Source organism: Muntiacus reevesi, chromosome 1, assembly GCF_963930625.1.
Source record: "Muntiacus reevesi chromosome 1, mMunRee1.1, whole genome shotgun sequence".
NCBI lineage: Eukaryota > Metazoa > Chordata > Mammalia > Artiodactyla > Cervidae > Muntiacus > Muntiacus reevesi.
The window spans coordinates 119,798,222-119,825,497 of record NC_089249.1 but is presented as its reverse complement, the minus strand read 5'-3'; the positions used below and the strand labels follow the sequence as shown (position 1 = coordinate 119,825,497).

At 40.3% G+C, this 27,276-nt stretch overlaps 2 protein-coding genes across 3 annotated transcripts in view; both read right to left on the bottom strand.

The window, feature by feature from the left end:
- Positions 1-4,326, bottom strand: part of MCOLN2 (mucolipin TRP cation channel 2) — a 65,437-nt gene extending 61,111 nt beyond the window's left edge. The window contains exon 1 of the mRNA XM_065909990.1: positions 4,204-4,326. Coding sequence (XP_065766062.1) covers positions 4,204-4,280 — 77 coding nt within the window. The 5' untranslated portion in view covers positions 4,281-4,326. The remainder of the gene's footprint in view (positions 1-4,203) is intronic.
- Positions 4,327-14,123: 9,797 nt separating this feature from the next.
- The window catches only part of MCOLN3 (mucolipin TRP cation channel 3), a 33,356-nt gene continuing 20,203 nt past the window's right edge, over positions 14,124-27,276 (bottom strand). For both annotated transcript variants that reach the window (XM_065928078.1, XM_065928088.1), the window contains 7 exons: positions 27,027-27,126; positions 23,906-24,018; positions 23,676-23,825; positions 20,114-20,215; positions 19,883-20,005; positions 18,566-18,772; positions 14,124-14,366 (listed from right to left, as the gene is read on the bottom strand). In XM_065928078.1, the coding sequence (XP_065784150.1) occupies positions 14,232-14,366; positions 18,566-18,772; positions 19,883-20,005; positions 20,114-20,215; positions 23,676-23,825; positions 23,906-24,018; positions 27,027-27,126 (930 nt within the window). In that variant the 3' untranslated portion in view covers positions 14,124-14,231. The remainder of the gene's footprint in view (positions 14,367-18,565; positions 18,773-19,882; positions 20,006-20,113; positions 20,216-23,675; positions 23,826-23,905; positions 24,019-27,026; positions 27,127-27,276) is intronic.

Sequence of the window (27,276 nt, the reverse complement as noted above, 5' to 3'; positions counted from 1 at the left end):
AAGTTCCCATAAAATCATCTCCTATCATCACTTTGCTGCCTCAGGTCAACAGGAAAGCAAAACTAAGGCTTGGCATTTTCAAAGTGCTTGTTCTGAACATGTGTTCTGAAAACATAGCCTGAAGAATCAGCTCTCCATGTCAGAGAGAAAACCAAAGCAAAACTCCATTTCTAAGCAATACAGGATTCCAAATGCAGTAAAAGTTGGAAAAGATGACTGCAATTACACTATTGCCTACATTTTGCTTTCTCTAACATTTTCAGTAAGTGCTTGATAAATAGGGTCATGCTGATGACACTCCCTAAGGAGAAGGAACATAAAAAGAAGTAATAAACTTATAACTAAAGTTATAATTGGGCTTCCTTGGTGGCTCAGAGGTAAAGAATCTGCCTGCCAATGCAGGAGGCACGGGTTTGATCCCTGGGCTGGGAAGATGCCCTGGAGAAGGAAATGGCCAGTCACTCTAGAATTCTTGCCTGGGAAATCCTGTGGACAGAAGAATCTGTTAGGCTACAGTCCATGGGGTCAAAAAGAGTCGGACACAACGACTAAACAGCAACAGTAACAAAGTTATAATTTATCATTTTCCCTCTAACAATGGGATGAGTTTAACTTATCTTTGGACAAGCCCACCTCAGTGCCAGTTGAGGAGACCCTAGATTCACACTATCTCTAGCAACTCCCTCTAGTTGCTATAGGTGATAGGATTTTTTTTTTTAAGCCCACCCTTTAAACTGTGGGTCTTCTGGAATTATACCAAGGACAATTTTCCAGAGTCTTTAGCCTCACTATTCACCAACTCTTATCTGATAAATGTTTTAGGCTAAAATCACTAGATGTATTCAAGGGGAGATAACAAAACACAAGCTTCAAAGGAGAAAAAAGGAAGCAGTCTTCCCAGCTGAGGGGGAATAAATATCTATGGGCAACATATCTGCAAGGTTCTCCTCACACAGGGAAAAGGAGGTGGGGCCCAAGCTCAGAACAGAGTAAAAGCTCAGCTGGAGGCAGGCTGGGAAAAGTGGGAAGAAAAAACCCTGGATGACTGCCAAAGCAAACAAATAGGTAAACAAACCAAAACAAGGCTTTACACATTTGGTACTGAGAAGAATATTGCAGTGTGATAGAGAAAATGAAGTCTGGAAATAAAATTACTTTTCTCTATGAAGCTCAGAACACATGATGTGAGAACTCACTGAAGGGTGAGCTCATTCTTAGTAACAGACACGTGGGGCTTGGACTCCAAGCCTCAGCTAAAGAGAACAGCCCAGTCTCAAAGAAGATTCCACTTTTAACTTTCAGAGCCAAAAGGGTTTTCTTTGGCCACTAGAGAAATTGTAGACACAAGAACCGACCTGTTTTTCTACTAAGTTTCAAGAACTATCTTATTCTAGATTTCACTTCAGGGACAGAGACCTAGTCAAAGAGATTAGCCGACATATATGACCAGCCCTGACTTTCAGTTCTGTATTCTCTGCCACTTTGTACATTACTTGTCTCCCCATTCTTCCCACTTGCTTCATTAAGACATTTCACATGTATCATCTTACTGTTAAAAACACTTTTGATGTGCCCCTCCTTGGGAGAAAAGGAGGAGCATGTGGCCTCCTCAAACACTTCATCGGGATTTACCAGCTTTTATGTGCAGGAGAAATTTGCACTATTATGATGGCCTCTGCAAGAAAATGGTCAGGAGATGTGTGGGAAATGTGTCTGTTTTTAACGGGTCCAAACCACAGGGCCTGATTTATGACAGGTTTACTAAAGTAGGCTTCCCCAATGGCTCAGCAGGTAAAGAATCCACCTGCAATGCAGGAGATGCAGAAGACTCGGGTTCAATCCCTGAGGTGAGAAGATCCCCCCAGGATAAAATGGCAACCCACTCCAGTATTCTTGCCTGAAAAATCCCATGGACAGGGGAGCCTGGCAGGCCACAGTCCAAAGGGTGACAAAGAATTGGACATGACTGGGCGAATGAGCACAATACTAAAGTAGAAACGAGAGTTCACAGTAATGCGAGTTTAACTTTGCTTAAAGTGTGAAGAGGAAGATGAGCTAAGACCTCGATCAGAAGGAGATACCAGGTTCCCCCAAACTTGTGCTGTGTGGTTAGTGCGTCACAGAGATGATGAGCATCTCTGTGGACACACACTTCTGACGGGTGAAGTTCATACCCCACCTCTGCAAGAACCATATAGTTAATCCCCTTAACATAACACATCAGAATTTGCATCCTAACATCCATAAGACATCCTTTCCTACCTCCTTCTTACTGACTGCACCCTCCATTCTGTTTGAGATGAAACAAAATCCTCTGTGCCACTGGTACTGCACAACCGGATGTGTGTATATTTCAAATTAGAATCCCTTCAAAACCTATTTATGTGCACACCCAAGTGTGTGTTCTCTAAGAGTGGGAGTTTCTGAAGATACTCACTGGACATGATAAAACCATTTAATTCCTGAAGGAAATATGCTAAGAAAAAAACTAAAGTGAACTTAAGAAATAAAGATTATACGCAACATACCCATCATAAGCACAAGTCTGCTCATCAGTCCAAGCAAAAGATAGTAAATAAGCCCAGGATCAACTTGCTCCCTATGTTTATAACAGGGATTTTATGGCTATGGTAGATGGAAGGAGTGTTTAATTTCTATTCATCTGCTTTATCAAAAACAGACACTCAACATTAAGAGAGATAGTTTATAAATTACATGTGTGCATACAAAGTTGCTTTAGCTATTTCCAACCATTCGTGAACCTGTGAACTGTAGCCCACCAGACTCCTCTGTCCATGGGGATTCTTCTCAAGGATACCGGAGTGGGTTTCCATGCCCTCCTCCAGAGGGTCCTCCCAACCCAGGGAACAAACCTACCATTTTCTGCATTGGCAGCCCGGTTCTTAAGCACTAGTACCACCTCAGAAGCTCAATTATTTCGGAAGCTCAAGCATACTCAATTATTTCGATATAACATTCACAGGTATCAAGTTGTCAAGGAAAGTTGCACCAAAATTTTGTCATCTACTTCTACATTGGTCCGTAAAAGTCTAAAAAAATACATACCAGAGTTACTTGGAATTAGGTAAATACTTATCTGGGCAGCGACCAGAGATGATGAAGTAAATCCTCCCCACGATTTCTGCTTTCCTTGCTACCATTAAGTTCATTTGTAATAATATGGAGAGCGCCACGCAGGACCGTCAGGAATGTCTCCGCACTATTTTAAGAAAATTTAACGACCTACCACTGTATTTGTTTTGCGATCATTAAAAGGGGAACGAAGGCCTGTTTGTCCGCGCCTCCCAGGCTCAGCTGCACGGCTGGGTGGTTGGAGCTCTGACCAAGAAGGTGGGGCCCCCTGGCAGAGCCCCGGGTCTGAACTGTACGCCTTTTCATACAGGCAGAGGAACTGGGGTTAACCACACTATAACCCTCCCACCTGAGGAAAAGGCCTGTTTGTTCCGGAAGGCAAAGCCCAGCCTGGTTTAACTAAGTGCAAGCAGTTACTATAAGCAAGGCAGCAAGAAAGCTCTAGTCTAGAACAGGAAAGTCATCTACCTGATGAGGATTTCTTCAGAGTCCAGTATCTAGAAAGACACAGATCAGGCGCCTTCTGACGGTTAACCTGAAAACACCTGATCTTTCCTCTGACTTACTGGCCTGGGGAAACGGATAGGGCTGCCCGCCCATGCCTGCGCCTTCAAAACTTTCCATTTCGGCTTTGCATTTCGGCTTTGCGGGACCGCCTCCCCTGAAGTCATACCCCTCCTAGGGGGCCCCCTCCTCTTAGCCCCTCTCTCTCACTCTTCCACCAGCCGCCCGGTGCGCGCGGACCCGGGTCGGAGAGCAGGCGCACCGAGCCGCGGGGTCGCTCGGGCGGCGCCGGCGGCTGGGTCACCAGGCTGGTGGGCGTACGCCTGGAGGAGAGGAGCGCGTGGCCAGGCGTCCGGCCCGCCGCGAGTCCCCACCTCCGCCTGGTCTCCAAGCTCCCGGCTGGAGCACGTCCGCAGAGCGTCTCAACCTGGTGTCCTGGAGCACTTTTCCCGCGCTAGCCGGCCTTTCCGAGCCCCCGGTCGCAGATGCGCGCGCCAGGAGACCGAAGGAGGCGAGCAGCCCGGGGAGGGGGTGGCTGTGGACCCCTCGAAGAGCGACCGCAGGATGGAGGGGGCGCCCCACGGCGATCGCCCCTAGGGTACTGACCTGCACTGGGGCCCCTGGGACGGACCTGAGGCCCTGCTCCACGCCGGCAGGTCCAGCGCCTCCACGCCGCGAGCCATGGTGCAGCCCGGAGCGGCGGGAGAAGGCGGCCTCCCGAGTGGCTGCCGGGCGGTAGTGCGGAGAAGCACCTTCAAAAGCGGCGCGGGCGGTGAACGCTGGGCAGACGCCGCGCCCTCCACACCGCCCCCGAGCGGCCGGGCTGCGCACTCCCTGACCTTCGGGGCGCCTGACTCTATCCTTCTTTGATTTCTGGATTCTTTTGATTCTGACATCCGTCCTTTGACCATTTTAAAAGTCTTTTGTATTTTGATGCGTTCAAGACACGGGACACTTTCAATGAATGCCAAGCCCAGGGCTCAGCACTGAGGAACCCCAGATAAGACCACATGCTGGTCTGCAGCCACTGATGCTCTACCCTGCCAGAGCTTCTAAGGAGGACGCCTGTTGGAAACGGGACATGGATCTTGGAAAGGAGGGTCACGGTCACTTAGCCACATGCCACTTTCAGCTGAGGGTTATGTTGACTTGAAAGTCCCAACCGATCTGTAGCTTCTTTCCCAAGGGGCCCTATTCCTACTGGTAGCCACAGAAGCGGCCAAGTCCGAGAGGTCCAGGCTGTTTGAATTAGTAACTGTTTAAAAGATCTTTGGGTTTAACTTGGGCAAAGAATATTCTACCAGTGTGCATCTCCAGATAGAAGCAGTTGGAAGTAAGTAACATATATAAAGGGTCTCTCGGGTGACTCAGTGGTAAAGAATCTGCCTGCAGTGCAGGAGAGGCAGGTTTGATCCCTGGATGGGGAAGATCCCCTGGAGAAGGAAATGGTAACCTACTCCAGTATTCTTGCCTGGAAATCCCATGGACAGAGGAGCCTGATGGACTACAGTCCATAGGGTTGCAGAGTCAGACACAACTGCAGTGACTGAACACACATAATGTATATAAAAGGATACGTAATTGACCCCCTTGTCCACGGAAAGAAGAGAACAGAACTCAAAAGCTGGGAGTTAGGTTTTGCTTGAGAACTTTACTGAGGACAATAGTCCAGGAAACAGCCCATCAGATAGCTCTGAGGAGCTGAGGCATATGTGTATGCTCAGTCACTCGGTCTAGTCTGACTAATAGCGTGACCAAAAGCTGGGTCTGGCTGCTGACAGCTCAAAAGCCAATAAATAGGCCAGGATGGTGGAAAGTTTGCTTTTTTTCCGATGCTGTGTTGGGTGGGGAAGGGAACATCTGTCCCAAGGCCAGCTCCCCCATCTCCACATGATCAGGGACAAGAGCTTTTCCAGACAGAGTGAAAGGGGTTACAGGCAAAAACAGTTCACTCAGTTCTGATAGTCATCTTGAAATTGGTCGTCAGTGGTCTGACCAACATCACCTTGATTCTTTTATGTACAGTTAATCTTCAGTTCCAGGGTCGGTTTGTTTTTACTTCTTTGAGGCCGGTTCTCGGAATTGTGGTAGCTTATGTCATGTCTAGTCTTGTCACCATATAGGCAACTTCTTCCACCTCGTAGGAGTTTCAGTATCTATAAGACAGCTCACAGGCTATGGCTCAGAATATTATCTATAGCCCTTGAGAAGGAGCTAAAGGTCCCCAACTATGCTTAATGGCTACATTATTATTATTTGGGTCTCCTTAGGACTGTGCTTCCTTTCAATAGGAGATAGGGGAAGAGCCAGAATGTGCATGAATTTTTTGCTGGGGTGGGTGAACATCCAAACATCACTGCTAATCACAAAGAACAAACAAGTTAATGATCTTAGTGCTTTTATATGTATGGTAAGAATCTGGGATCCCTGACATTTTCCTTAGATATGTATCTTAACTATCTAGGTGTATCCAAGCCCAGAAAGCTATTTTTCATCATCCTGAATTCCCCTCAAGGTACACTGTCCATGGCTTGATCCTTGTAGAACTGAAATGGCAGGCACCACTGTTTCTTTACATCCAAAAGTCACTTTCAATAGGCCATTGGGCAAAAGCCGTAGTTTAGAGCCTGTTTCATTAGAGGTGCCCACTGGGCATAGACAGACTTGGAAGATCCTGTTTGTGTATTCACAGTCCCTGCAGGTGGGTGCAGCAGGGGTGTGGTTCCTTTTTAGAAGAAAAGGAGAGGAAGTGTTGCAGCACTGTTCTTGTGGGAAGGACATGGACGTTGGTCTAAGGAGGCAGACTGCAGCTTGGTTGGAGAGTGTTGGAGGAAGTTTGTGTTTCAAGTAAGAAATATTATATTTATACAGATATATATCTATATATACAATTTTTATGCTAAAGAATTCTTAAGCCTTTTAAATTAAAAACAAAAGCTACTATAGGCAGCCTGGATGGGAGAGGAGTTTGGGGAATGGATATGTATATGTATGGCTGAGTCCCTTCACTATTACCTGAAGCTATCACTTGTTAATCGGCTATACCCCAATACAAAATAAAAAGATTTAAAACAAACATATAAAGCCACTATAAAGAGACAACCCTTCACTTCAAGATTTTAGGACTCCACTAGGAACTACAGTCCCTTTAGAAGGGGACCGTAAACTGGGATAACACTTTTTTATATCAGCAAATTGATATAAACAGACTCTGATTCAGTGGGTCTGTCTGGAATAGAATTTGAGGGTTTGCATTTCTAACTAGAAGATGCTGCTGATACTGCTGGTCCGCCCATCACTCTTTAAGTAGCAAGGTTCTAGGAAATGTTTAAACTGAGTGTTTGAGGCAATTGGGGATGGACAAGAGGCAGGCAGTGTGAGATTGAAGGATAGTTGCGAGTCAGATGGCTGAACGCTGTAAATATCACACATGTTAAGATATAAATTATTGTTTCTAGGCACACCAAATCTTGACCATTCTAAATCAGAAAATTAATTCACAATTGGCATTATGTTTTTCACTTTCAAAAAGGCACTTTGTTTATGGTAAAGATCTTGGCTCATTTCTCACTGTGCAGTAATAGTCATTGCTTTGTGCTATTCTGTTCTTTTCAAATGTCTGTGTTCTGTTCTGTATTTAACAGTACAAAAAGTTCTGTGCCCTGATTCAGATTTATAGTGACCGATAAACAAATAACAGAAGACTGTTGCTCAATAACGTACTCTAACATAGAAGTTTAAATGTACAAAACTTTTTCTTGAATTTCTCTAGCATGTTGCCTTCATGTATACCTATGACTGATTCATGTTGGGGTTTGACAGAAAACAGCAAAATTCTGTAAAGCAATTATCCTTCAATAAAAAGTAATAAATTAAAAATATATATACCTTTAAACAAACAAAAACAACTTTCACTGACATTTACAATGGTAAAAGGGATTTAAGTAGTCTAGAAAACATGAGGCAGGCTAACAGTAAAAATTTTCTGGAATAGACAAGAACAATATTCAGTGAAGTTTATGTGGCAGAAACAATAAAATAGTGGGGAAAGTTGGCGCTTTTTATTTACTTTTCACATCCTTTCCAGTTTTTGTTAATGTGCAGATAGTTTGTACATATGCTAGGTATCAATTCCTTGCCAGTTTTAGACATTATATTTTCTTCTAGTCTTCACCTATCTTTTAACTTTGCCCATGGTGTTCCTCCTTGGATGGAAGTTAACTTTGATCTTCTGAAACCAAGATTAGAATTTTTTTTTTTTTTTTACAATATTGTTGTGACTTTTGCCGTACATCAAATATTAATCCTTATGGCTTGTGGTTTTACAATCTTAAGAGTTCTTTCTCTACCCATAGGTCACAAATATTCTTCTGCATTTTCTACAGTATTTTAGTTTTATCTTATGAAAGTCCATTGTACTTCAAATGTACTAGTGAGAGGAAAGAAGGCAGCTTGGGTTTTCTACATGACCAAGTCAGTTTTCAGCAAGCTATCTTATGAATCAAGGGTTGGAAAACTTTTTCAGTAAAGGGCCAGATAGTCAATATTTGAGGCTTTAAAGGGTATGCCACTGTCTCTGTGGCAACTACTAAATTTTTCCCTTTTAAGGTGAAGGCAGTCACAGACAATACATAAACAAAAGGGTCACTGTGTCCACATGTCACGGAATAGTCTTAATTTTTAAAAAATAAGATTTTATTTTTCAGAGCAGAGAATCCCATTTACTCCCTGCCCTCTCAGAGGCACAGCATTCCCTACTAGCAACATCACACACTGGAGTGGTACACTGGTGAACTTACGGTGACACATCTTCACCCCAAGTCCATGCTTTATGTTAGGATTCACTCTTTTTGAATTGTGTTACCTCTGGGTTTTCACAAAAGTAGAATGACATGTATCCATCATTACCGTTTCATACAGAATAGTTTCACCACCTGCTCTAGACTGAATGTGTTCCCCTAAACATCATATGTTCATTCCTAATGCCCAGTGTGATGGCATGTGGAGATGAAACCTTTGGGACATGATTATTAGGTCCTAATGGTTGAGCTCTCATGAATCGGATCAGTATCCTTATAAAAAAAGCTTTCAGAGAGCTCCTTTGCCCCCTCAGCCATTTGAGGACACAGCAAAAACAACCAACCTAAAAAGCTGTCTGTGAACCTGAAAGCAGGCTCGGGAACCAAATCTGTCAGCATCTTTTTTTTTTTTTCACCCAAGAGTTTAGTTTTTTATTTTTTTGAATTTAGAATTCTTTTTTTTTTATTTTTTCCCGTTTATTTTTATAAGTTGGAGGCTAATTATAATATTTAGTGGTTTTTGCCATACATTGACATGAATCAGCCATGGATTTACCTGTATTCCCCATCCTGATCCCTCCCCCACCTCCCTCCCCACCCCATTCCTCTGGGTCTTCCCAGTGCACCAGCCCTGAGCACTTGTCTCATGCATCCAACCTGGGCTGGTGATCTGTTTCACCCTGGATAATATACATGTTTCGATGCTGGTCTCTCAAAACATCCCACCCTCACCTTCTCCCACAGAGTGCAAAAGTCTGTTTTGTACATCTGAGTCTTTTTCTGTTTTGCATATAGGGTTATCATTACCATCTTTTTAAATTCCATATATATGCATTAGTATACTATATTGGTCTTTATCTTTCTGGCTTACTTCACTCTGTATAATGGGCTAGTTTCATCCATCTCATTAGAACTGATTCAAATGAATTCTTTTTAATGGCTGAGTAATATTCCATTGTGTATATGTACCACAGCTTCCTTATCTATTCATCTGCTGATGGGCATCTAGGTTGCTTCCATGTCCTGGCTATTATAAACACTGCTGCGATGAACATTGGGGTGCACGTGTCTCTTTCAGATCTGGTTTCCTTGGTGTGTATGTCCAGAAGTGGGATTGCTGGGTCATAGGGCAGTTCTATTTCCAGCTTTTTAAGGAATCTCCACACTGTTCTCCATAGTGACTGTACTAGTTTGCATTCCCACCAACAGTGTAAGAGGGTTCCCTTTTCTCCACACCCTCTCCAGCATTTATTGCTTGTAGACTTTTGGATAGCAGCCATCCTGACTGGCGTGTAATGGTACCTCATTGTGGTTTTGATTTGTATTTCTCTGATAATGAGTGATGTGGAGCATCTTTTCATGTGTTTGTTAGCCATCTGTATGTCTTCTTTGGAGAAATGTCTGCTTAGTTCTTTGGCCCATTTTTTGATTGGGTCATTTATTTTTCTGGAATTGAGCTGCAGGAGTTGCTTGTATATTTTTGAGATTAATCCTTTGTCTGTTGCTTTGTTTGCTATTATTTTATCCCATTCTGAAGGCTGTCTTTTCACCTTGCATATAGTTTCCTTTGTTGTGCAAAAGGTTTTAAGTTTCATTAGGTCCCATTTGTTTATTTTTGCTTTTATTTCCAATATTCTGGGAGGTGGGTCACAGAGGATCCTGCTGTGATTTATGTCAGAGAGTGTTTTGCCTATGTTCTCCTCTAGGAGTTTTATAGTTTCTGGTCTTACATTTAGATCTTTATTCCACTTTGAGTTTATTTTTGTGTATGGTGTTAGAAAGTGTTCCATTTTCATTCTTTTACAAGTGGTTGACCAGTTTTCCCAGCACCACTTGTTAAAGAGATCGTCTTTTTTCTATTGTATATTCTTGCCTCCTTTGTCGAAGATAAGGTGTCTGTAGGTATGTGAATTTATCTCTGGGCTTTCTATTTTGCTCCATTGATCTATATTTCTGTCTTTGTGCCAGTACCATACTGTCTTGATGACTGTGGCTTTGTAGTAGAGCCTGAAGTCAGGCAGGTTGATTCCTCCAGTTCCATTCTTCTTTTCTGTCAGCATCTTGATCTTGGACTGCCTGGCCTCCAGAACTGTGAGAAATAAACTACTGTTGCTTATGAGGTGAGGTGAATTCACTCAATCATGTCTGACTCTTTGTGACCCCATGTACTGTAGTCTACCAGGTTCCTTAGTCCATGGGATTTTCCAGGCTATAAACCACCAAAAAAATGGTATTCTATCATAGCAGCCCAAAAGGATAAAGAAACTGCCGTAATAATCCTCTGTGCTCTGCCAATTCTTCTCCTGCCACCCTCTAGCAGCCACTGATATTTTTACTATCCCCATAGTTTTGCCTTCTCCAGAATGTTGTGTATTTGAAATCACACAGTATGTAGCCTTTTCAGATTGGCTTCATTCACTTAGGAATATGCACTTAAGGTTCCTCCATGTCATTTCAGGACTTAGTAGCTTATTTCAACACTGAGTGATAGTTTATTACTGAATGTAGCACAGTTTATGTATCCATTTACCTACTTAAGGACGTCTTGATTGCTTCCAAGTTTTGGCAGTTATGAATAAAGTTGCTCTACACATCTACGTGCAGGTTTTTTGGTGGACAAAAGTTTTCAGCGCATTTTGATCAATACTTAATAGCATAATTGCTGGGCTATATGGTAAGACTAGTTTTATAATAAAGTGTCAAAATTTTCTTCCAAAGCAGCTGTACCATATTACATTCCCACTGGAAATAAATGAGAGTTCCTGTTGCTACACAGCTCACCAGCATTTGGTGTTGGCAAGGGTTTACATTTTGGCCATTCTGCTAGGTATACAGTGGTCTCACTGTTGTTTTCATTTGCCATTTCCTACAGACATATGATGCTGAGCACATTTTTGTATACTTATTTGCCATCTGTTTATCTTCTTTAGAGAGATGCCTACTAAGGTCTTTGGCCCATTTTTCAGTCAAGTTTTTTGGTTTTTTAGTGTTGGCTTTGAAGAATTCTTTGTATATTTTGTAAAGAAGTCCCTTATCATGTGTCATTTGCAAACATTTTCTCCAAGTCTTTGGTTTATCTTCTTATTCTTTTGATGGTGTCTTTTGTAAAGCAGAAATTCTTATTTTAATTAAACCTAACATCAACTTTTCCTTTCATGGAGTGTACCTTTGATGTTATATTTAGAAAGTTGTTGCCAAACCCAAGGTCATCCAGATTTTTCTCCTATTTTTTTTTTCAGTAATCTTACAATTTTACATTTTACATATACAACTATGATCCATTTTGAGTTAATTTTTGTGACAGATGTAAAGTCTATGTCAAGGTTCATTTTCTTGTATGTAAATATCCAGTTGTTCCATTTGCAAAAAAGACTGTCTTTGCTCAACTGTATTGCCTTTGCTCCTTGTCAAAGATTGGTTGACTACATTGATGTGGGTCTATTCTTAGCCTGTAAGAAGAAACAGACAATCCAATAGGCCTACGTCTATTAAAGAAATTGAATCAATATATCTTCTGAAGCAGAAAGCACCAATCCAGATGGGTTCACTGGTAAATTCTACCAAACATTTAAGGAAGAAATTATACCAGTTCTCTATAATCTCTTCCAGAAGACAGAAGCAAAGATCATACTTCCTAACATATTCATGAAGCTAGCATTACCCTGATAACAACAACAACAAAAGATAAAGACATTACAAACAAAAAAGCTACACACCAATATCTCTCATGAACATAGATGCAAAATTCTCAACAAAAAAGATTAGCAAATTGAATGCAACAATATATAAAAATAATCAAACACCACAACCAACTGGGGTTTATTCCAGGTATGCAAAGTAAGTTCAACACTCTAAACTCAAACTAATATAATTCATCATATCAGTAAGCTCAAAAAAAAAATCACAATAATATCAATAGATGCAAATAATTCATTTGACAAAATCCAATACTCATTCATGATTTTAAAAATTGTCGGCAAACTAGGAACAGAGAGAAATATCTTCAACTCGATTAAGAACATCTGTGCAATATCTACAGCCCACATCCTACCTAACGGCAAGAAACTTAGAAGCTTTCCAGCTAAGACCATGAGGATGATAACTAAAAATTAGGCCTTGGAGTTTATCACGGATTCCTGACAATAAGAAATCTTGAACAATCAAGAGAAAGATGTGGAGGTGCCAAGTCATTGGCTGTATTTTCACAGGAGGAACATAGTGACTTCAGGGCAAAGCAAAACCTCAGAGTAGTAAGTCAGCGGTCTCACACTTCCACTGAAATATTACTGCCAATCCAAAAACTTCTCAAGGGGTAAAAAGAAGTATCTGTCAGATAATGAACACAATCTCAAAACTCAATGCATTCTAGCAAATTCCAAAAATGATTGTGACACAAATATTAGAATGAAGAAAAAAAAAATTCACCTATAGATTAGATTTCTAGTTTTTTAAAGCCACGGGTACTACAAAATAGCTTATATTCATTGCAGAATCTCACATTTTGACACCAAGAGTCATTATTATGCATGTTATTGTGTTAAACAGTAAGATTTCAGAGTCTCGAGGTTACCTTCACTTAGCCATTAAAATAAAAAATAATCAATTTCCTTGGAAAAAAGAGCTTGCTTTCAGAAAACCTTTATTGCACATCACATCATTGAATTAATTTGTTTGACTAAATAGCACACAAAACAGAGACTTACGTTGTGAAAATCCCTGAAGCTTCTAATCAGCAGTCTGCAAGGAGTGGAGACTTTGGTTTTGTGTCTTTTTAAGGCATACATTTCCCATTTATTTTTAAATTTTGAACATAATTGTTTTCCAAAACATTTTTCATGTCCGTTATAGAACTTCTCCCCATGAAACCGCGATTAGTGACCCTGAGACGCTACTCTTTTCTGTGAGAATGAATGTGCCCCCAAGGAACCTGGTGTATCATGCACTTTTTACAAGGCTGTGCAAGTACCAATAAATCGATCCTTGTGGGACTGAATATGCATTTGGTATGCACTTTAATTTTCACAGATATATAGAATACTCTTTCAAGTTTGTCCTTTAATACTATAGGAAAGGAGAAAACCTATACGTGAGTACAAAAAAATCTGATCTTCTCCAGAAATCAAAACAGTATCAAGTAACAGTTGTCCTTCAGAACCAAATATGTGACTCTTAGCTGGTGACTTTTCTCTTTTTCATTCTTTCTTTTGAAAGTTAAAGTCACTCAGTCATGTCCAACTCTTGCGACCCCATGGACTATAGCCCACCAGGCTCCTCTGTCCTTGGAATTTTCCAGGCAAGAATACTGGACTGGGTTGCCATTTCCTACTCTAGGGCATCTTCCCCACCTAGGGATCAAACCCAGGTCTGCACTACAGGCAGCTTCTTTACCATCTGAGCCACCAATGATTACTGGATAGAGAGCAACCTTCCCGTCTCTCAGATGACCACTGAGAATGGTCCACGCCAGGGTTAGTGACTTGGCTGACATCAGACCAGGAACTGTTTCTACTGATGACAGTCAGCATAGTCAAAATAACTGGAAGCGAGAGTAAAGAAAAGTATGGAAAACATATTCTAAAATTATGGCAAAACAAACAGGACAAGAATCCAAAAGTTTCCCTCATCAAAGTGGGTTTTTTTAAAATAAACCTAGCACAAAGCTATAGACATTAAATATTGCTTTAAAAATATAAACACAGTTCTTGATGAATTATAGTCATCAATTTGCTCAAAATAGTCTTCAGACATTCTACAACTGATAAAACCCATTTTTATCTCCCAACTCATTTATATAATATATCCCCCCCCCCCCCAGAGCACAGATTAGCCTAACAGCTACTTTTTACAACAGCAGAATATAGATACTGGAGTGTCTTCTTCTAATCGGTACTTTCCAGAATTAGGCAGATCTTTGCACTCTGATATAAATAAACGAAGTTCAGTCTCAGGAAAGCCATCTTGTTGGTAATGCTATATAGAAAGAAAGAAAAAAAAGTTTTCATTAGTAAGTCCCTTGACAATAGCTTTATTTCAAATTCAGAGTGGATCATTTGGCTACAGGGGTGGGATGCATGCTAAGTCGCTTCAGTCGTGTCCAATTCTGTGCGACCCTATGGTCAGGCTCCTCTGTCCATGGGTTTCTCCATGGAATACTGGAGTGGATTGTCATGCCCTCCTCCAGAGGATTGTCCCAACCCAGGAATCGAACTTGCATCTCTTACATCTACCTGCATTGGCAGGCAGGTTCTTTACCACTAGTGACACCTGAGAAATCCACAGGGGTGGGTTAGGTAGGGATTTTTCTAAAGGGATAGTCACTCGCTTCCACGTATTTTCATGGCAATGGAGCCTCTAGAGTCACTCTTAGGTTTGGCTAAGGAAAAGTGGGTCTAAGATTCTGCAGTGCCCTCCTGGGCTCTCTTTCATGGGTCTGAGTCAACCTGAAATGGACATGTTGAATCTGAATCTGAGACTTCATTCCAGGGAAAATCCAGCCTGCACACCCTTTTGGAGTCTCTCTTCCAGATGGACAGATTTATATAAGGGTCTAATATTTATTTCAGTTTGGGGATCTAAGATCCCAAGAATGGGCCCTGGGACAGAAAGAATCAGAAAGGACTCGTCCAAGTGACAAGTGCCCCAAGTCCGTGGAAAGAGGTTAACATTTAAACTAAGAGTCCTAGGCTTGTGTCAAGAGCTGTCCATTCACGTTACTCTTTGAGACCTCAGATATCATCACCCTGAATAACATATAGCTTTCCTTTTTTTTTTTTTAATTCTTTTACGTTTTTTTTTTTTTTTCATTTATTTTTATTAGTTGGAGGCTAATTACTTTACAATATTGTAGTGGTTTTTGCCCTACATTGACATGAATCAGCCATGGATTTACATGTGTCCCCCATCCCGATACCCCCGCCCGCCTCCCTCCTCATCCCATCCCTCTAGATCTTCCCAGTGAACCAGCCCCGAGCACTTGTCTCATGCATCCAACCTGGGCTGGAGATGTTTCACTCTTGATAGTATACTTGTTTCAATGCTATTCTCTCAGAACATCCCATCCTCGCCTTCTCCCACAGAGTCCCAAAGTCTGTTCTGTACATCTGTGTCTCTTTTTTTGTTTTGCATATAGGGTTATCATTACCATCTTTTTAAATTCCATATATATGCATTAGTATACTATATTGGTCTTTATCTTTCTGGCTTACTTCACTCTGTATAACGGGCTCCAGTTTCATCCATCTCATTAGAACTGATTCAAATGAATTCTTTTTAATGGCTGAGTAATATTCCATTGTGTATATGTACCACAGCTTCCTTATCTATTCATCTGCTGATGGGCATCTAGGTTGCTTCCATGTCCTGGCTATTATAAACACTGCTGCGATGAACATTGGGGTGCGGTGCACGTGTCTCTTTCAGATCTGGTTTCCTTGGTGTGTATGTCCAGAAGTGGGATTGCTGGGTCATAGGGCAGTTCTATTTCCAGCTTTTTAAGGAATCTCCACACTGTTCTCCATAGTGGCTGTACTAGTTTGCATTCCCACCACCAGTGTAAGAGGATTCCCTTTTCTCCACACCCTCTCCAGCATTTATTGCTTGTAGACTTTTGGATAGCAGCCATCCTGACTGGCGTGTAATGGTACCTCATTGTGGTTCTGATTTGTATTTCTCTGATAATGAGTGATGTGGAGCATCTTTTCATGTGTTTGTTAGCCATCTGTATGTCTTCTTTGGAGAAATGTCTGCTTAGTTCTTTGGCCCATTTTTTGATTGGGTCATTTATTTTTCTGGAATTGAGCTGCAGGAGTTGCTTGTATATTTTTGAGATTAATCCTTTGTCTGTTGCTTTGTTTGCTATTATTTTATCCCATTCTGAAGGCTGTCTTTTCACCTTGCATATAGTTTCCTTTGTTGTGCAAAAGGTTTTAAGTTTCATTAGGTCCCATTTGTTTATTTTTGCTTTTATTTCCAATATTCTGGGAGGTGGGTCACAGAGGATCCTGCTGTGATTTATGTCAGAGAGTGTTTTGCCTATGTTCTCCTCTAGAAGTTTTATAGTTTCTGGTCTTACATTTAGATCTTTATTCCACTTTGAGTTTATTTTTGTGTATGGTGTTAGAAAGTGTTCCATTTTCATTCTTTTACAAGTGGTTGACCAGTTTTCCCAGCACCACTTGTTAAAGAGGTTGTCTTTTTTCCATTGTATATTCTTGCCTCCTTTGTCAAAAATAAGTTGTCCGTAGGTATGTGGATTTATCTCTGGGCTTTCTATTTCGTTCCACTGATCTATATTTCTGTCTTTGTTCCAGTACCATACTGTCTTGATGACTGTGGCTTTGTAGTAGAGCCTGAAGTCAGGCAGGTTGATTCCTCCAGTACCATTCTTCTTTCTCAAGACTGCTTTGGCTATTTGAGGTCTTTTGTATTTCCATACAAATTGTGAAATTATTTGTCCTAGTTCTCTGAAAAATACCATTGGTAGCTTGATAGGGATTGCATTGAATCTATAGATTGCTTTGGGTAGTATACTCATTTTCACAATATTGATTCTTCCAATCCATGAACACAGTATATTTCTCCATCTATTTGTGTCCTCTTTGATTCTTTCATCAGTGTTTTATAGTTTTCTATATATAGGTCTTTCATTTCTTTAGGTAGATAAGTATTTTATTCTTTTTGTTGCCATGGTGGATGGTATTGTTTCCTTAATTTCTGTTTTCTCATTGTTAGTGTATAGGAATGCAAGGGATTTCTGTATGTTAATTTTATATCCTGCAACATTACTGTATTCATTGATTAGCTCTAGCAATTTTCTGGTAGAGTCTTTAGCGTTTTCTATGTAGAGGATCATGTCGTCTGCAAACAGTGAGAGTTTTACTTCTTTTTCTATCTGGATTCATTTCTTTTTCTGCTCTGGTTGCTGTGGCGAACACTTCCAAAACTATGTTGACTAGTAGTGTTGAGAACATATAGCTTTCTATATGTAGAGGTGAAGGCAGTGAACTTTTAGCACACCGTGGGAAGGGATTTGGACAGGTACAACTACATTCTTTCCAGTCTCCTTGGTGACTCTAAGCAAGTCAGTCAAGTGAGCATTGAGGACAGTCAATTCTTGACATCTGATTCAGTAAGAATGAAGTCAGAGCCCTGGCTGCCTGAACAAGGTATATGTAATTACCAATATATAATCCATCAACTCTTAATCATCTTTCTCCTTATCTATTCACATGACATCATGTTTCATTACCCATCTCATGTTCAGAAACAGATGTCCCCAAATGAAAGTGTCTATGCCAATAATATATCTAATGTGCTACTACTAACATGTGTGTGCAGGCTAAGTTGCTTCAGTCGTGTCTGACTCTTTGCAACCCCATGGACTGTAGCCCACCAGGCTCTTCTGTCCATGGGATTCTACAGGCAAGAATACTGGAGTGGATTGCCATTTCCTTGTCCAGGGGATCTTCCAACCCAGGGATCGAATCCAAGTCTCCTACATCTCCTGCATTAGCAGACAGGTTCTTGAGCCACTAGCACCATGTGGGAAGGTTATTAGAAATTTGAATACATATGGATACTTATTCTGCCTTTCCATATTTCAAAGGGCTCAAACTGATTTTTAAAATCCAGTGTGAATAACAGTATTAGTGATTGAGAGTCAGACACAACTGAGGGACTAAATAACAGCTTTTCAAATCATGCTCCGAAATATGGAACACATACATGGTGAGTTCTTGACCTATCAGTTCCCTGACTGTTCTGGAGACGAAGCCTCTGGGGTGGTCCCAAGAAGGGCCTAGCAGAATGATGCATTCAGTTACAGCACACTTCAAATAAAAATGTCAATTTTTCTTCATGAAAATTGGATTTTAAAAGTGCCCCACAAAATTTTGACCATCTGAAATGCCATGTTTTACTCCCCAACATCTAATGATCCTTATAATGCTAATAAAAGATTAGAAAGCTTGTTTGAAAACACACAGTTACTCAAAGACAAAACTTTCAACATTCTAGAAATTCTGTTTCTCGGGATCTAAAATTGAAGCCCTTTTTCTCTACTCTGAAGAAATTACCATTCCATTGATCTCCTCCCCATTAGGTACCGTATTTTATTGACTCTCTACAAGTTCTAGGAAAATGTCACTCCTCGCGGTTCTAGATGAACCTACCTTAATTGTTTCATACGTATCAGTGATCAGCGCAATGAAAAGACTTAAAATCATGTATATAAAAAGGCTGATGAATGAGTAGAGGTAAATTCTGCTAAACAGCCAGACCAGGTAACTTTTTTGCTGCATTTTCGCAAATGTGGCAAACATATCATCTCCATTTATCAGTGAGAAAAGACACTCAGAGACCATGTTCAGAGAACGGAACTGCAAAAAAAAAAAAAAAAGATTCATTTTATTTCATGTTCCCTCCCACTGGAGACTTTGATCATGACTCCATAATAAAAATAGAGGAACTAGATATCCCAGGTTATCCTTTCAAACAAATACCCTTGGGTAACCACAGGCATTTTTTTTTAAACAAGAGAAAATCAAACAAAATTTTAGTAACATGTACACAATGGAGACAACCAGGAAAAGTCATTCCTACAGACATTTGTTTTGTGATCTACATAGTATGTACATGCCTACTGTTTTTCTTGGAACAAGGAGTGCCTTCTTGATGTTCCTCTTCATAGGAGGAGCCTGAACTGAAGGAAAAAAACACTGAAGGTACAGACCAGCTCCTCTGAGTCAAGCCTTACCCTCTCCTTTACTTTTCTGTAGAAAGAGATCCTGGAAATGCTTCTCCAGAGAATTCAGAACTCGAACAGGAATGCTCATGCTTCTGTTCTAAAGTTCATTCCATTTAAGATGATGGTATTATAGTCAAGACTATAACTCTAGTAAACAAAATTTTCAAATATTTCTACAAGTTTCTCCTTATACTACTTTTAAAAATAAAGTCACATTTCAATAAAAATTACCTAAATAGCCCATCAATATATATTGATGAATCAAATTGTCAAAACTGGCTTCACTGGAAGGACTTAACTATCTGACACAGTTCACAAAATGAGCTGAGGTAACCAACTGAATCAACCATCCTCTCATGTCGGTCTTACCTTGTGTGTGTGCTCAGTCACTTCAGTTGTGTCCAACTCTCTGCAACCCCATGGACTGTAGCCTGCTAGGCTCCTCTGTCCATGGGATTCTCCAGGCAAGAATACTGGAGTGGGTTGCCCTGCCCTCCTCCAGGGGATCTTCCCGACTCAGGGATTGAACCCACATCTTTTACATGTCTTGCATTGGTAGGCAGGTTCTTTACCACGAGTGACACCTGGTCTTACCTCACCAGTTTAAAAACATGGCAACAGACACAATACCTTCAACATTTTAAGGCTGAGTCACAAAGTAAAAGGAGCTTATTTTAAAATAACAAGACACTGGTACTACCCTGAGAGCTTAATAGCAACAGAGAAAGTTGTTTATCAGTACCTTATCATGATAAGGCCCCAGCACAATCCATCCACAGAAGCAATAGCCTAAATAAATCATGGCTGCACAGCAGCTGAACCTGATGACATTGGGCAGTGCCGCCTGGAGGGTGAGAATGAGGAGCTGGGAAAGTAAAAGAGGTCATTAGAATCCCTTTGTCCTTCAAACAAAGCAGTGCAGTAACTTTGAAAGAGAAATACCAATAGCTTGGAGATCTGTGGAGTTCCTTACATTGTATTTCTGAAAAAAACCAAAGTAGCGGATAACTCCAAGCCACACAAGCATGGTAGAGGTCCCAAGAAGTATGCTACAGACATCATAACTTGTTAGACTCTAAAACACAGTGGAAAAAAATGATCAGTTATATAGCAGAAATTCATTGGGGCAAAAATTATTTATTGAGTAGCAAAGAGTTGGGCACCATTCTAGGTGCTAAGACAAAGTAGTGAACACACAAAATTCCCTGTCCTCATGAGGTTTACATTCTAGTGTACGTATAGAGAGATGATAGAAATTAATTAGCAAAACCCTTCATACATGAGAGGATGGTTAGTGGTGAGGAGAAAATTCAGGGGAGGGGACAGAGGATGGCTGTGCACTGCATTTCAAAAGGGTGATCAGGGAAGGTCTTACTGAAAAGGTGGCATTTGAGCAAAATGAAGGGAGTGAGGGAGGAAACCAAGCAAGAATCTAGGGGAAGAGCTTTCTAGGCAGAGGGACCAGTATCTGCAGAGGCCCAAAAGCAGGAGGGCATCTGGCAAGATAGTGAGTCTGGCTAGAGAACAATAAGGAAGAGTAAGGAGTCACCAAGGTGAGGGAGCAGGTAGTCATTTCAGTTCAGTTCAGTCGCTCAGGTGTTTCCGACTCTTTGTGACTCCGTGAACCACAGCATGCCAGGCCTCCCTGTCCATCACCAACTCCCGGAGTTTGCGCAAACTCATGTCCATTGAGACGATGATTGTTTTAGGTATGTTAAATTTGTGAAGCTGAGTAGACATTCATTTCTCATGATGTACTCTGCATGCAGGTACTTTAGAGTTTCACAAGTATAATTTAACAACTTTGCCTTTTACTCTGAATAGATGGGGGAGATTGAGAGCTCTAAACAGGAGTGCTGTAATCCAATGTTGGCTCTACGGTTGACAGCAGACTGTGGAAGAGAGAGATGGCTACTGCAATAATGTAGATGAGAGCTGATGGTGCTTTGGGCCAGGCTGGGAATGGTGGAGGTGATGAGGTGATTTCTGAAGGTAGACAAATAGGATTTTCTCTTGGATGAGATATGGAGGAGAGGGAATTAGTGAAAAAGAGGAGTCAAGGGTGAATCTATGGTTTTTTCCTTGAACAACTGAAAAGAGCTGCCATTAACTGAAATTTGAAAGGCCACAGAGAAGTGAGTTTTGACTATGGAGGTGGAGTAGTTTTGTTGTTCAGTCACTCAGTCGTGTCCAACTCTTTGCCAGCCATGGACTGCAGCACGCCAGGCTTCCCTGTCCATCACCAACTCCCAGAGTTTGCGCAAACTCATGTCCATTGAGACGATGATTGTTTTAGGTATGTTAAATTTGTGAAGCTGAGTAGACATTCAAGTGAAGATGTGGAAGAAACAGTTTGAGACTGAAGGTCAGGGAATAATTCCAAACTGGAGAAACAGATTTGAAAATCATTGGAAAATAGGTAGTATTTATGGCAATAGGATAGGATAAGATCACAAAACAATGGCAGAAAAACGAGGTTTCTAAGCATGGTGACTTGAAGCTCTGTTACTTAAATAGCTTGGTGAAGTGAGAGGGAACAGCAAAGGGAAGTGAAGACCAGCCATGATTCAGGAGAAAAATTAGGTAAGTAACAGCCAGTGAAGAAACTCATCAACAAAGAAAGTGCTTGCAAAGTTAAAAAGCTAATGGGTCAAAATGAGGATAAATCACTGAATGTTAGACACAGCAACAGTTACACATCATTGGAAAACACACCTTCCATGTGGCCTGATTAGAACAGTTACAAGAGAGAATGGGATGAACAGAGTCAGAAACAGTACTAAATACTCTTTTGAGGTCTTTTGCTATGTAAAGGAGAGCAGAGAATGGGGAAGTAGCTGGAGAGAGAATAGGTTGAGATTTTGTCTTTTTAGAAAGGAAAAAAAAAAAAAAACCAAGAAAACATGCTCATAGAAATGTCACGGTAGAGAACAGGAAATTAAGGATGCATAAGAAACAGAGTTAAGACTAGCTGGATCCATGCTCTGGAACAAGCAAGTAGGGACAGCATCTGATAGGCACGTGGAGGAGTTGGCCCTGGATAGTAACCTAAATATTATATCCACAGTAAGAGAAAACACAAGGTGTATGGGCATTGATGCTGATGGGTAGATAAATGAAGTGGGAATTTGTAGAATTTCAATTCTGTTTATTATTTTGTGAAACAGAAAGTGGGGTCATCAGCTGAAAGAAAGGATGGGAAAGAGGTATTAGAAGTTTCAAGTGAGAAAAAAGTATGAAATGATCAGCTAGAAAGCAGGGGGAATGCATGGTCTAGAAAAATGTAGAAAGACTGCTGGACAGCGTTAAGGGCTCACTGAAGTTAATGGTAGGTGAGACTAGTAAAAATGAAGACTTGCTGCACATCTCCCCCTACTTCTCTTTATTTGTTCCCTAAAGTTAAGTATCTATTTCAATGATATATATTACCCTGGCAGACAGTGACAGCTGCTCCATGGCTTCTAAACTCACTCTCTCTTTTTGAGGTACATGTGCGGGCTGTCTCCCCCAGCTCCCTTGCAGTCAGATCTGACTAAATTTTCTCCAGCAGGACTGGACAGAATGAAGGCTGCCATTCTGGGCCAAGGCATAAGACTGTAAGAGACCTACTACCTACCACACCAGGTTTTCCCTTCCATGGGCTGCACCTGTTCATGAGACAATCCAGCATCAATCATGCAGTCTGGGTGAGCCTTCAATGGTCATCGGAGAAAAAGATGGGAGAAACTTAGATTCCTGAATGACTGTGTGGAGCTGAGTAACGTGCCAGGCTGGAAAACCCACCCTGACAACTACATGAGGGAGAAATAAGCTCTTCTCATATCTGAGCTATTGCATTTGAGATCTCTGCCTAGGAATCTGAACCAAAACAGGCTCCCCATGTGATTCATACTCATCCTTAATTGCAGTCGAGGATAGAAAAACATAAATCTTGATTGAACAGTATTAGTTGTTTTTTTTTTTTTTTTTGCTTTGGGGGAGGGTTGATATACAATCTGGATTAGTCCTAACTTAAAACAGAAAACCTTGTAGTACATCAATGGTAACAGTAAGAAAATGGGAATATTCTCAATTTGAATGTACACAGGAACGACTGCAAGGACTTGCACAATAGTACTTTGGCCTCACTCCCCAGCTCCTGGTCACAGTCCAAGCCTTTCTATTGAAGATTCTGGCATTCCTTGTAGGAACAACAACAAAAATCTTTTTCCTTAGTTATCTTGGTCTGTGTATGACTTTCAGTGTGTGCAAGAATTCATAGGCCCCAACCCCAGAGTTCACATTCAGTAGGTCTAACGTGGGGTATTTTATCAGATACCCAAGTGACCCTGATTCAGAGGACTGTAAATCACACTTTGAAAAACAGCCTAAAATATTTCCTGACTAGATTCTTACAAATTACTGTTATTTCAGGTTTACTCAAAATAATGTTTGAAAAAAATCTTGTACTCTGTGAATCCTTACATTTTGGAAAAATAAATGACAGTTAAGGCAAATCTGATACTAACAATGACATAAATAGGAAAAAATTTTACCTTAGCTTGAATTTCCATTTTCAGAATTGATCCAATGATGGTCAATATGTCACTAATAATAATCATAATGTACCATCCATTGACGAATTCCATTCGATCAGAAACAGAAACTTCTTTCTTATAATGGAGGAGGAAAAAATTGACAAATTCCTTTAGGGAAAAGAGGAAAGCATGGTGAATTTCTGTCAATCAAAATGACCAGTGCATTCCTAGAAAGCAGTGACTCCTACCTGCTGAAGCTGAAGTCCTCTCAACACAGATCGAACACACAGGATTAACGAAGTCAAGCATGTCAGAATAATGAAGACATCAAAGATCATCATGTAATGAGTGTTCTTCTGAACTGGAGGAAAGAAGGTTACCTGCTTATGTAATGGAACATCAATGTTGTGACATTCACTTCTACTCTTTTTCCCCCCATTTTTAGCCTCATTTATTTTAACAGCTGCATTGTGTTATTTCAGTACAGATGTACAATACTTTATTTGTAAGGATGTTCAGGCTGTAATCTGGTTTTCACTACTACAATCCATTCTCCAGATCCTCTTTGTGCACAGGTTCAAGAGATTCTTTAGGTGGATGAATATCCAAAGATGGAATTGTTGGGTTAAAGCATATGCATCTTTCTAAAAACAGATCTAAGAAACTGCTCTCTAAAAATATCATGCCAGTTTACATACCTACACACATCGCCACATCTTCTTCATCATTGGACATCAGTATTCATTAATTTTTACCAATAAAAGGAGCAAATGATGTGAAATGCCATTTTTATCATGTACCAAATGGCTGTTGAATGCATTCAAGTACCATATCTTCCCCCTTCCAAATTTTTTGTGTGTTTTAATGCCTAAGAGAAATACGTCTCATTACTTTATTAGAATTTCTGCTGGCTTGTCTTATTATTTTTCCATATTTCTTCAGGATCAAAGTGTCAAATTCCAATAAAAATCTTATTGTTAATTTTTGGGGGGAATCATGCTGAATTTATAGATTAATCTAGGGAGAATTGACATGTTCACGTTAAATCACTTGATGAAAAACATAATGTGTCAAGTCTTTTTTTTTCATCCTTCAGAAACATTTTCAAGTTTTATATGGATCCTTCTTCACACTCATGCTTAGAATAATTTTAAAAATTCAAGTATTCTTTCCACAAAGATAACACACAGAAAAAGCTCTGATACAGATTCTTATGTTAGTATTTAAAGAAGGTTAAAGTCCTCAAAACCATGTATCAAAGATCTTTAACTATCACCTGTCATCTTTTGTTCTTAATACAGTTAGGGTTCCTGCATATCCTATTTAAATATACTTATCTAGGCATAATATACCCATTAAGCATCAGGTGCATTTTCACATGCTGAGAATACAATGGGGAACAAGACAGATAGAGTTCCTGACCTTGTGGAACTTCTACTCCAGTGAGATAAGAGAAAAAAGTAAAGAAGTAAATGAACAAACTACTTCCAGATAGGAGTAAGTGATAGGAAGAAAGTAAATCCAAACAGCTACTAAGTGTATTTCCTACCTGGCATAGTTTCAAGCATTTTTGAAGATTTAACTCATCTGCACCTCACAGTAAGCCCATGAGGTAGGTATGATTATCCCCACTTTGCAGGTGAGAAAACTGAAGCCGAGAGGGGTCACAGAACTTGCCTAAGATTCCATGGCCAGTAAGTGCAGAGTCAGTGTTCAAACCTTTGCAGTTTGTCTCCAGCATCTGTCACTCTGTTAGTAGTTCTTGGCATCTCTTTGGAACTTCTTAGAAATGAACACCCTCCTGCCTTACCCGAGCCCTAGTAAATCAAAAACTGCTTTCCTAAGCTCTCCAGGTAACACTAAAATTTGAGCACCACTGCTGAGGGAGCTTTGGGAGAGGGAATGGGGAGAAGAAAGGTTCGTGTGTACAACACAGTGAAGGAAGGCCTCAGCAGAGGCAGTGGCTCTTAGCTGAGACTTGAATGACAAGGCAGAGCCACCCACACAGAGATTCTGGCAATCAGTCCTCCCAGCAGAAACACAGCTACGTGAAGAGCAGAGGGTGGCCGTCACATGCTCTTTTACAGAGCTTGTCTTACTTAACAAGTTGGGCTGCTCTCTGCTGATGGAAAGAACTCAAGACTATTCTGTAATGAAGCAACCTATCATTTTGTCAAGAGGCATCTAAATGTTCTATGAAGGATTAAATCTACTTCAGGAAAACTTAAAATCCAAGAAACAAACATTTGAGAGAACGCTTATGTGCCAGGCACCTTCATATGCTCTCATTTTTCATATTCCCAAGTGTATGAAGTATTAAGATGTTTACAGATGACAAAACAGGCTTGTGTTTCAAATAACAATTTTGTGATTGAAATTTTATAATTGAAGTTTGTGAGTCCAGATCTTCATATATTTGAAGTTACCTATTAGTGAAAAGAATACTAAAATGAAGACATTTGATTTTATTTATTCGCACTATCTTATTACTACTTCTGAACTTTGTGAATCCATTAGTAGGGAACCTTAAAGTAATTATTATTCAAGTATGGTCTGAATAAGGACTCATTGCACATTCCTGGGTCTCACCGCCAGACCTACTGACTGTCTTGTGTGAAGCTGGGAAAACTGCATCTTAGCAGGTACTTGGAGTGATGCTTTTGCTCACTAGAATCCAAGACCCTCTGACCTAATCTTTAAAGTCAAGAAGAACACACTATCACACACCACTACAAGGAACTAAGATCAATTCTTTCCAGTTGGTTTGATCCAGTTCAGCTCCAAAATTCTCAGGGATACCCAGTTTATACTTGAGTTTGTGTCCATATTTCTAGGACTGTACTCTGTCCTTATTTCATCTACTTTTTGATGTGGATAGAAGATAATTATAATGTGTGGGATATTTCAGGGTCAAATCCTACCTGATTTCTCCCTGGATATATGACCACAGACACCAAAATTCACTTCTGAGTCTTAGTTTCTTCATCTGTAAAAAAGGGATGCTACCTATCTCAAAGATATTTTAAAATACGGAAGTAAGGAAAGTGTAGTTCAAAGTACTTATGCAATAAACACTCAATAAATATTGGTTTGAGTAGATGTGATTATTTTTGTTGTTGGGGGAATTATAAGCAGTTTTTTTTGGTAAGGACTAGCCAGTGAAGGCTCATGGAAAAGGCAAGAAAAACCATTTACATTACTAATAACTTATGAATTACTTGGAACATTAGATAACTAAAATGAATTAGGGACTTGGACATGATCCAATTCTTTCATTTGATGTTCCACATATCCTTGGGACCAGTAATTTAATAACCATTTAATATTAGTTAATAACCATTTTGAAAACTAGTAAAATTCATTACTTACTTGATCCAGATACATGCCAGTCTTTACATTCTCTGATGGAAATGTCATTATCTAAACTTATCTTAATTCTTCCACTGTGGGCTTTGTTGTCAAAAGTTATCTGTGAAGAACAGGAAAAGAGTCAAAAACATATCTACTACTTTTTTTTTTAATCTTTTTTTTTTTTTAATCTACTACTTTTAAAGCCAAGGTGCCGCTATGCATTCATTAGGAAACAATTCTCCCAAAGTTACAGGAAACCCAGACCCTC